At 33.7% G+C, this 13,990-nt stretch overlaps 1 protein-coding gene across 2 annotated transcripts in view; it reads left to right on the forward strand.

Moving 5' to 3' along the window:
• Smp_085540.1 overlaps positions 1-5,819 on the forward strand; it is a gene marked incomplete at both ends in the record, with an annotated part of 49,469 nt that extends 43,650 nt beyond the window's left edge. Inside the window, 4 exons of one of the 2 annotated variants that reach the window (XM_018795464.1) lie at positions 1,530-1,682; positions 2,456-2,647; positions 3,080-3,355; positions 4,259-5,819. In XM_018795464.1, coding sequence (XP_018646981.1) covers positions 1,530-1,682; positions 2,456-2,647; positions 3,080-3,355; positions 4,259-4,306 — 669 coding nt within the window. The remainder of the gene's footprint in view (positions 1-1,529; positions 1,683-2,455; positions 2,648-3,079; positions 3,356-4,258) is intronic. The other variant, XM_018795475.1, reaches the window with a different exon arrangement.
• Between the last annotated feature and the right edge of the window lie 8,171 nt (positions 5,820-13,990).

A 13,990-nucleotide genomic window follows, 5' to 3' on the forward strand; every position in this document is an offset into this window, starting at 1 on the left:
GACTCTATTCAACTGCTCTTAAGACCTAAAAAGACTATTAACAATTTGTAGAATATATTCATTATAGGATTCATCATCTAAGTTAGAATAGCATTAAAAACCAGGAAGCATAGAACAGCTAATTTATTCTAGTATAGAACTCCTCAGCGATCTACAACCAGTGAAAAGTCCTTTACACGTTTCATCATTCTTCCAACCCTGTTAATATTCCGATTGCCCTTCGTTTTCTCTCCTCTCCTCTTTATTTCAATCTTCCGCTCGTAAGCACTTTACTTCCAATTACTGCTACGTATGTCTGACTTGGGAGAAGATCATTAAGATAAGTAGTGAGAAGAGCGAATGAAATGATTTTCATATGAAGAATGAAGTGTGAATAGAGAATACTAGGTCAAAGAATCAAAATTTTCAGAATAACAATTCACTCAAGATTTATTAAATGATAAGGAATTAGTGCACTTGACTCAAACCTACAAGTAATTTTAGGTCTTATAACATAACTTTTCTAACCATTGATTAAAGCGGCTGTTACACGTATTCCATTAAAGGAGGTCAACATATATAATCGCAATTCAGAGATCAACTGTCAATAGCTTCATAAATTGATATTATTTGCTTGGTTCGCCCATCTCTAGATTTTATATAACCTACTGTTACATACCAGCTAGCATTGAATGCCAGTGTGAGGGATGACTAGACAACTTACTTACTTACGCCTGTTACCCCCAATGGAGCATAGGCCGCCGACGAGCATTCTCCAACTCACTCTACCCTGTGCTTTCCTTTCTAGTTCTATCCAACTTTTGTTCACTTTGTTCATATCTGTCTCCATTTCTCGGCGTAATGTGTTCTTTGGTCTTCCTCTCCTCCTTTGACCTTCAGGATTCCATGTGAGGGCCTGCCTTGTAATGCAGTTGGGTGCTTTCCTCAAGCGTGTTCTATCCACTTCCAGAGCTTCTTTCTAATTTCTTCCTCCGCTGAAATTTGATTTGTTCTCTTCCACAGTAGATTGTTGATGATAGTTTCTGGCCAACGGATCTGAAGTATTTTGTGTAGACAACTGTTAATAAACACCTTTATCTTGTGGATGATGGCTTTCGTAGTTCTCCACGTTTCCACCTCATACATGACGAAACGAGGGGCAATATATGTTATTTCCACCTTATTACCATTATTAACTTCACTTGTATACAATTTAATTATTTTATTGAAATCATGAGCCGATCAATGTTAGACCGCCATTGGAAACCTAGAAGCAATGAACAGCCGTTTCATCCTCAATAGTGTGTACTCACTATCCTGCGCATGAGACTCGAATCCAGGCACTTTGATCTTGCCCACAAATGCTTAATCTATACATCACTGAACTAGCGTTCAACGGTGTTAATGTCTAACGGCAATCAATCCACGTTATATTGTGCGATCATAATTCCATTTTATTCAGTGAGTAACTGTATCTCACCCAAATCTCCATTAATTCCCTTTTTAAATTATCTGATTTTTCACTAAATTGTTTTTGCTTTCTTAATTAGGCCGATTTAGAAGAAGCTGCCAATGAAGCTAAACAAGCTGATGAACGAGCTAAAAAAGCTATGGCTGATAGCGCACGTGTATTTGAAGAAATTCGTCAAGAACAAGAACATACACAACATGTTGAAAAAGCTAGAAAACAACTTGAAATACAAGTAAACAAAACTATTTAGTATATTTTGTTTGTTTTTCGAAAAATTTATACTAAAATAAGGATAGAATAGTTATTTAGCATAGTCTCATTATTAAAGAATAAGATTTATGCACAAGATGGTGGTTGGAGGTGGTCAACAGGAAACCCGGGGCCCGGGTTCCGTGCTACTTGGCACTCTTCAGCATGGTGTACCTGTATTCTTGAGAGAACTGGTGCTCCCTGACGGATTCGATCGCGTGTGACTCAGCCTCACAGTCAGAGACGTTACCGCTGAGCTATTCGGGCAACGACGGACCTCCTGTAGGACTTAGATGTAATGACAATTGATTGATGACTGGGTGGTGATCAATGTCATGCGTGTCAAGTCCTTCTTAGTGCGGATCGGATGCATTCTGTACCGAATTATTTTTATCTGTTAAAGTTTTATAGGATTTTTGATCTTTGTCCCATCAGTGGAATTAAAGACTTGTGTTTCATTCCATTTTTTTTAAACTTGCAAATTGGATATACTTGTATCCTAGTGTTGATGTTCACATTGGGACTCAAACACAGTAACCTTTGCTTCAAACACTAACATATTATACATTGAGTAACTGAGTTCAGATAAACACTAATGTTTTGAAAGGATATAATGTTTATTATATAGAAGTTTATACTGTTCTGTTGTCAATATTTGTAATCTAAATTATTGTTTCAATGTAACAGTATTAATAATAATTCCAAATTTACTGTCATTTGAATTATTCAATCGATTTTTTTTCTTCATTCATTAAGGTAAAAGAACTTATGGCTCGTTTAGAAGATAGTGAATCAGGTGCCATGAAAAATGGTCGTAAAGCAATGGGTAAATTAGAACAACGTGTACGTGAATTAGAAACAGAATTGGAAGCAGAACAACGTAGACATGGTGAAACACAAAAAAATTTAAGAAAAGTTGATCGACGAATGAAAGAGATTAGTTTACAAGTAAGTTTTCAGTAAAACAAAGAAACATTGTATATTTATCTACTTTATGAAGATGAAGTAATTTATGATGTGAGTAAGATGAGAGTGAAGATAACTGTTACTACAGAATGACTTGAATTCAACCAAGTTAGCATTGTGAAGCATTAGATACTGATTGAATGGTCTGTTGTTAAAGTTCTCTCCACAAGTCTTATTGGTTCTAGCTTCGATCCCCAATTATGGGATCGTGGATTTACATACAACTGAGAAGTCGTACACAACGACCTAATGGCTATTCAATGTTTTCAGGTTTTCAATGCTTGTCTAACTAAAGTCAATTCATGGTGTAAACGATAGAAAAAAAAAGAATCAAATAGTTGGAAAGATTGTTTCAAATCGAAAATTAAAAATTATTCACATAATGTATATAATTGTGCTTTTTTATGTTTCTAGGCTGAAGAAGACAAAAAGAGTCATGATCGTATGCAAGAATTAGTTGAAAAGCTTCAAGGTAAAATTAAAACATACAAAAGACAAGTTGAAGAAGCTGAAGAGATTGCTGCTATCAATTTGGCTAAATATCGTAAAATACAACATGAAATTGAAGATGCTGAAGAACGTGCTGATCAAGCAGAACAAGCATTACAAAAACTTCGAGCTAAAAACAGATCATCGGTATCAACAGCACGTGGTGTAAGCGCTGCGCCAGCTGGGGGGCCTGGACATGCTGTAAGTTTTTTTTTTAATATTCTCTACAATAATTGTCTGATGAATTATTCTTCCCTGGTAAGGTCAACCGCTTCACTTACGTCAAAATATCTTATCTGCTCTAGATTTAGAAAGCTCGGCTGCATGTACATCATAGGCGATGTCTTTTTGCCAACGAAGGAACGCTTATACTTCACAGCACTTCGTTCTTCTATACTCAATGACTGAGTTATTTGGCCTTTAAAAATATGGGGTATTTATTCGCAGGTTAAAAACATTTGACCATAGAAGCCTTCAATGGACGAAGTTTTTTAGTTCAGGAGTGGGTTGAAAGAAATCCAGGAATGGACAAATGAAAACATCTCATCAGTTCACGATGTCAATAACTATTAGTTTAAACCATCTAGGGAGGGTTTAAGGTATTTGGTTGAAATTGACGTAATAACCGTGATCGGTTGTTATAAACATAAGATGAAACATTTTATTGTAGAAATTGACAGTCTAACTAATCACTATTAGCAACTTTAAAAAAATGAGATGTGATTGTGTGTAGCTGAAGTTTCGATTAAATTTTTTGGGACTGTAATTGATCAGTCTCTTGTTGGCAGATATGCGTCCTATGCGGATTACTTTGATATTGCCTTGAGTCACGAGCTTTATAAGGAAATATTGATGGTGGAATCCAGGACGCGCATTTTGTCCCATCCATGACTTGTCAGCTGGATGTACTCGCATCGCAGAGTTGATGTTCATTCCGGGACTCGAACCCAGTACTGTTCGCTTCAAGCGCCATCGCATTATCCACTAAGCTACTGAGTGTTTTCTTCCGCATTTTCATTTATCAAACTAATCTAATTAAGTATTATGAATATTATTGCTTGAATTTTTCCTTTATTACTTTTCCTCTTAACTATTTTCCCACAGAATCGTGCTCGTAAACCAACAGCCAGTTTAGCACCAGAAGAAGAGTAAATCATATAATTAACAATTGAATTGCTATTAACCAATAATGAACTGTATTCCAAGAAGAATAACATCATTGCAAATGCTTTCTATCAAACTGTTCATTATTATTTTACATTTTTTTTTGGCAAAACCCTTCAAACCCCAGTTCGTTTACTTTTTTCAGCTTCATATTTAGTTTTTAGATCAATTGTATTCAGTACATACTTATTTTTTGTGCATTTTACTCTTTCTATATATATTTGTATGAGTAGTATATGTGTGTATGTATACATGTTTGTGAAGTTTTAGTGAACAACAACTAAAGAATACTGATATAACATTAATAATAATGACTATAGTAACAGATACACATACACAATCATGTATACCTACCTTTCCCTTGGTTATACACCTGTTGTCTTACCTATCAACCTACCTTCCTTCCTACACCTCAGTTCACCTATACACCTGTCACCTTCAATACTTAAGATCATTATTGAAGGTTGTTTTGAATAATATTCAGCGGTAGTGTTTCTTTTTTAAAGAAAAAAAACATCTGTTTTAGATGAGCTTCTTTTTCCCTTTTCAAAAATCATTCAAATATTGTTTAGGCTCATCCAAATTTCACTTTTTTTGTTGTTGTTGTTGTTGGTTTTTCGTTGGTTTCGTACAAACCAGTTTTGTGTTATTAATTGTTTGCTCATATATATAAATAAAGAAGTAAATAAATATATATATATATATATGTATGTAAACAATAGACATCAAATCGTCATTGGTTCCTATACTCTAGCAACTAATGCACCAAATTCACCAGGTTCCATACAAACACACATACACACTTATATATACATATACACTTATCTATAAACACTTACATTCATCCAGAACATGGTACTTAGTGTCATTTGAACAATTCAAAAGGAAAGAAAAGAAAGGTAAACCCCGTAATTATAATATGCCATTACTTTAATTGTTTATCTAAACTTTCTTATCAATAAATTATGCACCATATGCGTTAAATATATCAAGTTGCAAAAAAGGAAAAAAAATATATAATATCTATATCTATGATATACATTTACCATACATATACAAGTACTGTATTCTTCTAGTTTTCCTGTTGTTTCGTTCTTCTTTTCTTCTCTTCTTTCGAATTTTCTTAGTATTCTTTAATCTTTATACTTTTCTTTATCATATAAATGATGATTGTAGTGTAAGTTGGAAGTACTCTTTTTGCTTAAACACACACACACACACAAACACACACACTCTCTCTATGTCTCTATGTATTATTCATTAAAAGTAATATATTGTTTATTCACTGAAATTGTTTCTCATCTTACCTATTATCATTATTATTAATACTACTATTACTATTACTATTATTATTATTACTATTAATAATCATTTATTATTACTACCTAGTTTACAAGTCTACTTACATTGGAATACAAAAAAAAAGTAATTTCATCTCCCTTGAGAATGCTAATAATTGAAATGAGCAATAAATTCACTCATTCTATATGTTTGTTAAATAGTCTTTGACTTTTTGTTATTTAATTGGGTAACCACCAAATGGGAATAATCATTTACATAACGTAATGATAGTGAGACCCAAGACATTAACACCGTTGGATACCGGTTCAGTGGTCTGTCAGTTAAGTGCTCTGGCGTGAGACTGGTAGGTCTTGGGTTCGAGTCTCGCGAGTGCAGGATCGTGAATGCGCACTGATGAGGAGTCTCATAATAGGATGAAACGGCCGTCCAGTGCTTTCAGGTTTTCCATGGTGGTCTAGCTTCAATTGACTCATGATCTCAATTCCATAGAATTACTAAAATATCCACCAAACCCCTTCTAATATTTGTGTTTGTGGAATTCCTGTAGGATTATGGTATCGTATTTGATAATGAATAAAGAAAAAAGATCTGTTTAGAGATAAGGATAAGTGATTCTTTAAACGACCGCATTATTTTGAAGTAGCCTTTCTACTAATCAGTAGAGTTTATATAAATCAAAAGTATCTCACTAGTGAAGTCGTGTAACCTACTACAGTTTAGTAGGTTTTAGGAAATTTATTGATTTGTCAAAGTTTGTTATCCGTTTTCCTATATTAATCTTATTGAAATATCGTTACATTATATCATTAATATACGTAATAAATAATTCAACTTGATGATTTCGTTCTGAATCTTCTTTATCACCAACGTTAGTTTCATAGAGAATTCATTCTTATTTACAAAATCTTTGTTAATAAATTCATTGAAGAAGTATTAGGATAGTTCACATTTATAGAAGAACTATTTTCTTCACTTGCCAATTTCAATATAGAGACTTGATGATCATTGATTCACATATTATTTACTAAACCGCTGTTAAACTAATTTAGTTACAAAAAGTACTATAAACAAATTAAGCTGAATAAAAACTGATTGGTTTACTAGTACTATTAAACCTTACAGTGTTGACATTTTTTTAATCTCTGATGACAAAACAAATTTTTCCTAACAATTGTAAATATTCCGACAATTAATATAAGGGTATTTATATCTTGTATTTTATACTGTTGGATGCCGGCTCAGTGGTTTAGAGGTTAAACATTCGCGCGACCGGGATCGTAGATGCGCAATGTTGAGGAGTCCCATACTAGGACGAATTGGCCGTCTAGTGTTTGTTCCAGGTTTTCCAAAGTGATCTAGCTTTAATCGACTCATGAATTTAACTAATAAATAAAATTCCTTCATTTTTGAATTCACTTAGTATTGTTTGTTTGAATCTTCCCATTGATGCTTGGACTGGGTTCGAGTGAACATCAATTCTGAGATGCAGGTTCACCCAGTTGACAATTCCCAAATAGGACGAAACGCGTGTCAAACTGGATTCCACTGCTAGCCACTATCCATCTTTGCTTCCTTCATTTTAGTTTTGAATTAATGCGCATAAACTCCAAAGTAATTTATTTTCGACTTTAATTATCTTGTGTTTATATCACAAGTATTTGTATCGTTTATGATTGTATATTGTTGAGAAGTTAAAAAAAACTATGACATAACAATTTTTCTGGTTGCTCAACCCGATTTCTCACTGATTCTTTAAACTGACAACAATTCATAATAAGAATTTCCTGTACACTGAATGTTATGCTCATGTAGAGGATGAGGCAGAAAATATCACTTGCAATTAGTGACAATACCTTTTTTTAGTTTTATATCAAGCAAATAGAAGTATACGATTTCTTAAATGATTGACAGAGTGAAGTATCTTCAAATGTATTCATTTCAACGACTGTTATAATAGAAAAGAAAAGAAGTCTTTTTATATAAATGAAAAAGGAAATAACAACTCAAGTAACTTGTTTTTATACAGTAGTTTCGATAATCTTGGAAAATGCCCCCACATGCCCTGGTACAGCCAAGAGTAGGGAGAGTCCGCTCTCCCCCTCCAAGTGCTCTCACATGGCCACGCATATGTAGCCTCTGCAAGGGGAGTCCTACTCACTGCCTTCTCGTGGCAGCGGTTTTGTTTACGAAATTGAGAGAACGGAAAGGGAATGTCCGGTGCTTTAACCGGGTTGGTAGACACGGTAAGTCCACCTAGGGGAGTTGGAAAATCCTGATTCCAAACCAATGGTGTACATGGGTTCCAGTATCCTGAGGGAACAAATGGTGTATGAATCAATCGTTGGTGACCGGCTACCATGTAACTGCATCTCCTCACGATGTTTCACTGCCTTGTGGATCAGACCTTTAGGTCGAAGGCTCTGAGTGTGGCTCCGTAAGAAAACCACCTGCTTGAGTTTGGGCACCTGGGTAGTATCATAGCCCTCACACAAATCAAATAAGATTTGTGTGGCGCATATATATCTGGTACCCCTTTGTACCAATATTTATGTGCTTAAATAAATAAATAAATAATCTTGGAAAATATGACACAACAGAGAGTAAACAATCAGAAAATATGTAAACCCAGTATATGTATTAGAGGTATGGGAATTGTTGAGTCTTGATTGTTGTGAAATTTCTTACATTTCCGAACCATAGTCATTAAACAAAGGAAATAAATGTAGATAATTTGAAGCAATTAGTCCCTTTGATAAATTTCTATAATGTAATAAGACGAAGATTATCAGAACTATGTGATATATTAGCGCAATACATTTCGAACATTCTGATCACACATATAATATACTTGTTAAGAACATTTATATATATAAAAAATAAAAGGTCAACTAGACTGGAAATAGGGGGGTAAGAGGAGACAAGGACAATAATAATAAAAATAATGTGAAAACAATTTGAAACCCAATCATTCTGGATAATAAGCTAATATTACCAGGGTAGGTTTAAGGTAAGAACCAATTGTTTTTGAATACACAAAGGGGGTTTGAATTTTCGTATGGTAAAGGCTTCAATAAACCTTAGTATACACCCTGTTACACTTTTATACAACACCACAAAAGCCGAGTTTAGATTAATCTTATGGCCTGTTTCGATTATACATTTAGCAATAGAGGATGATAGATGTTTATCCTCTACTCTTATCGGGACATTGGATTCTATCTGTTTCTGCAACCATTTTGGTACATGTTCACACACCCTAATTTTCAGATAACTATTGCTCCTACCTATGTATGTGTGACCACACACATACATTTAAATTAATAAACGTAGTGGGTTGTGACACAATCGTTTTCATGTCTTTTAGGTTTTGTATGAAACATGGACCTGCACAATACGTTGATGACTGATTTAAGACTTTGTTTCAATAAAAGGTTATTTGGATCACCTCTAAATGGTAAGGTGATGTAGACAGGCTTTTTTTACGCCAAGGCTACAGTAGATCTCATTGTACCACGAGCTTTTCATTTATTTATAAGTTCTTAGCAGAAAATCAAACTGATAATTGTGCTCACTAAACCTATTTTTCAAAATCTTTCAGAAGATAGAATCCTTTGACAACTCTAAATATTTAATCAAACTAATGAAATTATAAATACTTGATCAAAAATGTATATGAAAGTCACAAAACTATCAGTACGATTTTGACACGTTTTCATTGCGTTAACGGTGATCAACTTGACCAACAATGGTGTTCAACGGTCGACCATCGTTAGGAAACTTTAGAAAAAGTTTGTCTATTCATAAGTGCTTGAATTTCGCCATTGTTGATATTAAAGTCTGAAATTTTGATCAGTCTCTCTTAATAGATATGCATCATGATCTAATTTCCTCGATATATAGACCCTATTACAAGCTTCATAGTAAATAGATGGTGTGTAGCCAGCAGCAGGATCTAGGACACGTGTTTCGTCATATTTGGGACTCGTCAGGTGAGTGTACATGTCACATCCCAATTTTGATCTTCATACAAGGACCTAGACCGAGTACCTTGTGCTTCCAGTGCACAACATGTTATCCACTGAGCTGCTGATTCCACATAGCCATAAGCTTATTTATATACACTAGGATACATGTACATCCAGCTGACTAATCTGAAATAGGAATGAACTCACGAGCTGAATCTCACTGCTAGCCACTATTGATCTTTACTTGAAAAATATTTAAAAAATTCGTTTCCACAGTTTTATTGAAAGTTCATTCCCTAAAGATAATGTTCCTGAAAATGTTACCGCTGTGGTAGTCAGACATATGTTCGTGTGTATTGCAACATTTGAAAAAGCATGCTCTTACTAGATACTTATTTTATTGAAATCATGAACCAATCTAAGCTAAACCAGTATTGAAAGCCTAAAAGCAATGAACGGTTGTTTCGTTCCAGTATGGCACTCCTCAACATACATTTATTGTTAAACTTGATACAAAATGAAAGTGTTCTTTTTTGCTTCATTGGAGCTAATTTTATAACTATAAGTAAGCTCTTGTACCCTAAAACGCCAACACATTGGTTTTAGTGACCAAGTATCTACTGATAGATATGAAATTCATGGGTTTGATCCTAAGTGGAGTCGTGAATACGGAATGTTAGTGAGTACTTTACAAAAAAGAAATAATCATTCAATCTTCTTTGGTCTCTAATTCTATCTCAACTGATATCAACGTGTAAAAAATACAGTTTACAAGATAATTAATTTCTTATCACTACTCAATAGATTTGATATGTAATCATTCAGGAAACACTTACTTATTTACTTACGCATGTTACACCTCATGAAGGAGCATAAGCCGCTTACCAGTATTCTCTGTCCACCTCTATCCTGATCCGTCCTTCCCTGAAGTTTCCAGTTACTATGATTCCTTTTCATGCCTGTTTCTAATTCACAAGTCCATATGGTTTTCGACCTTCCTCTTTTATCGTTTCCTCTCAGAATTCCATATCACCCCTTACCTCATGATGATAATACATCTAATACCCATACAAAATTACATGTAACCACATTTTTGTATTAGAAGGGAGTTTTTGTGGAGATTTTAGTAATTTTATAATTGAAATCATAAGTCAATTAAAGCTAGATCGCCATGAAAAACCAGGAAAACCAGAACGAAACAGCTATTCAGTGCTTTCAGGTTTTCCATGAAGGTCTAGCTTCAATTAACTCATGATTTCATATATTTTTGTAACCTAGTAAATATTATTCATGTAATTAATGATCATTTTATATATAGTTGAAATCATGAGTCAATTGAAGCTAGACCACCGTGGGAAACCTGAGAACACTGGATTGCCGTTTCGTCCTATTGTGGGACTCCTCAGTGGCAGTGCGCATCCATGATCCCGCCTCACGAGATTCGAACCCAGGACTTACCTGTCTCGAGCCAGAGCACTTAAACGACAGACCACTGAGCCGGCTGGTATCCAACTGTGTTAATGTCTAACTTCAACCAATCCGCGAAGTTGAGCAACCATTTCACCAATGTCTTCATTGAGTTAATATCTCTTAACAGACCTGGTTGAACTCCATTGGTTAATGCTTCTCACTAGAACTTTAGGTAATACCTCATGGAACCAGTTACTAGTGAGCACAATAAGACGAAATGGCCGTCCAGTGCTTCCAGGTTTTCCATGGTGGTCTAGCTTCAATTGACTCATGATTTCAACTATATATATATAAAAAATTACTAAAAATCTCCACAAAATACCCCACCCCCTAATTAGTAATCATTCTAGACAAAATTAATCAATAACACACATATGCACATACACACGCACAAAGGTTCAATTCAATCAATATTGATTATCACTCATATTGATCATAATTTAGATCAAATGTTCAATAAATCAATCAATAAAACAAGATGACGTACTTCATTAATCAATGAATATCCATCTATAATAAACTGATTATTTAAATAGGATTCTACTATTTTAGAATATTCTAGAAAAAAAATCGTATTTATATTGTATAATAATAGCAAAAGGTGTTCATTATTGAAACTATATACCAACTCAGTGAATATCTATATAGTTTAATACAATGTCTTCTAGAAGGAAACGCCTTCTAGAAGGTAATATTAATGATAATGATAACAATACTACTAATAACGCTAATAGTAGTAGTAGTAGTAAATATTTACAAAATACTGAAATTGAATCTATAAACTATTATCATTTAACAAATAATTTGTTTATTATTTTATTAGGAGTAATAATAATTATGATTCTTATATTATTACTTATTTATTATATATATCGTCGATTACGCAATCATTCATATCTATTCAATAATCAATTAAAGACTAACAACAGTAATGATGATGAATATGTTTGTTTTACAAAATCAGTCAAATATCCACTGACTCAATATAATACACAAAATCAAACAACTGAAATACCGTTGAAATCAATAAATATACCATTACAATCATTTCATAAATCAAATGATCCTATCCCTAATTATACAGATAATGATGGCGGCGGCAAAGATGATGATGATGATGAAGATGAGGATGATGATGATTTTAATCGTGATTTCAATGAATGTAAACCAATTTCTAATTATTCAAAACAATATCAAACAAATTATATTAAATCAAATGTAATACAATCTACTCAACAATATATTGAAGTAAGTAAATATTATTATATTAGAAATTCCTGATGAGACTATAATTGATGGATGAAACAATCAGAAATAAGATAATAAGTCTTGGAATTCATTTATCGAATCGGTTAAAGAGCATTTTGAGATTTTGATTGATATCAGTTTGTGATGAAAAGTTTAAATCTTATTCTTAACCCTAATTATCAACTGTAAATCATAATCTTTATTCTTCACACAAGGTTATAACTCTCATTTAATCGTTGAAGGTAGGTGGACATTCTTAAAACTACTTTAACGTTACTCAAAGGTCGTTTATAAATTATAGTCTCACCGAAATAATCAATTCTTATATCTCATGTAATGGAAAGTATTATTAGGAGATAAAAGAAAGTATCAAGTCTTGATCATGGAAAACTAAAGATCTTGAAAGAGTCTTAAATTGTTTATTCATTTAGATAGTCTACAAATGTAAAATAAGTATGAAACACTATTATTGTTCATTAGCATTCTTAATCAGGGTTATTTTATGTACATCATGGCTAACATTCATGATTAAAGACGGTGATTTTTGATTTAATAATCGAAGATGATAGTAAAACGCCATTCATAGATGCCTTTTACAGACATGAAATTGTTTTGTTTTGCTTTTTAATTGTATATTTAAATTGTTTATTAATGTATCAGATATATGTGGTAAGGACAGAAGGCCTACGGCCTGTATTATTCCTTCCCTAGTATTCTTCTGTGAGTACCTAGTCTTCAATTGAATGAGTCAATTGAAAGGTGCAGACACCACTGCTTCTGGCAACAGGTTCTAAGAATTGATGACTCCGTGTGAAAACCTTTATGCCACGGGTATTTTGTTTGCTCTTGGCCTCTCTACTCGCCTGCCATGTCCTTTGAGATGTTACTATCTGGTAGGAAGAACATATATATAACAGGTCCAAAAACATTTCTTAATATTCTATACATCAAAATCAGATCACCTCTTAATTTGTGATAGTACAGAGTAAAGAGGTTTAGCTTTTCAAGCCGCTCTTTTTATGATAAACCCCGGAGTTCTGAAATTGCACGGGTAGCTGCTCTCTATACATTTTCCATGATATCCAAGTCACCTTTTAAACAGAGACTTGCAACGTGAACGCAATTTTCAAGCTTAGTTCTCATTAAGGTTGTTTATACTGTAGTGAACATAGTAGTATCTAACTTAGTAAATATCCGTCTTAAAGCTTATATAGTTCTACACCCCTAGCTAAAACCTCACAACAGTGGGCCGTGGTCTTGAGATCATGACTCACTATCACTCCAAGATAATTGTGAGACCGGACCACGGATACGGGCACTTACCTTATACTGTACTTATTTACCTTTGAAGACTAGATTTGTGATTGAAAATACTGATTAAACAATTTAAAATAAATTGTGTTTTTGTGGTGAAACGACATTATTCTGTTTGATTTAAATGGCTTATTTCAATGTATGTTCAACATTTAGTAATAAGCAAAGTAGAGTTTATTATTTTAATGAAGTATTTTATTGGTAGCTCATTAATTTCATAGTTGAAAGCATGAGTCAGTTGAAGCTAGACCACCAAGAAATCCCGCGAGACTAGGTCGTGGATGTGCACTGCTGAGGAGTCCCGCAATAGAACGAAACTGCTGTCCAGTGCTTCCAGGTTTTCCTTGGTGGTCTAGCTTCAACTGACTCATGC

The sequence above is a fragment of the Schistosoma mansoni genome, assembly GCF_000237925.1.
Source record: "Schistosoma mansoni, WGS project CABG00000000 data, supercontig 0179, strain Puerto Rico, whole genome shotgun sequence".
In the NCBI taxonomy this organism is placed as follows: Eukaryota; Metazoa; Platyhelminthes; class Trematoda; order Strigeidida; family Schistosomatidae; genus Schistosoma; species Schistosoma mansoni.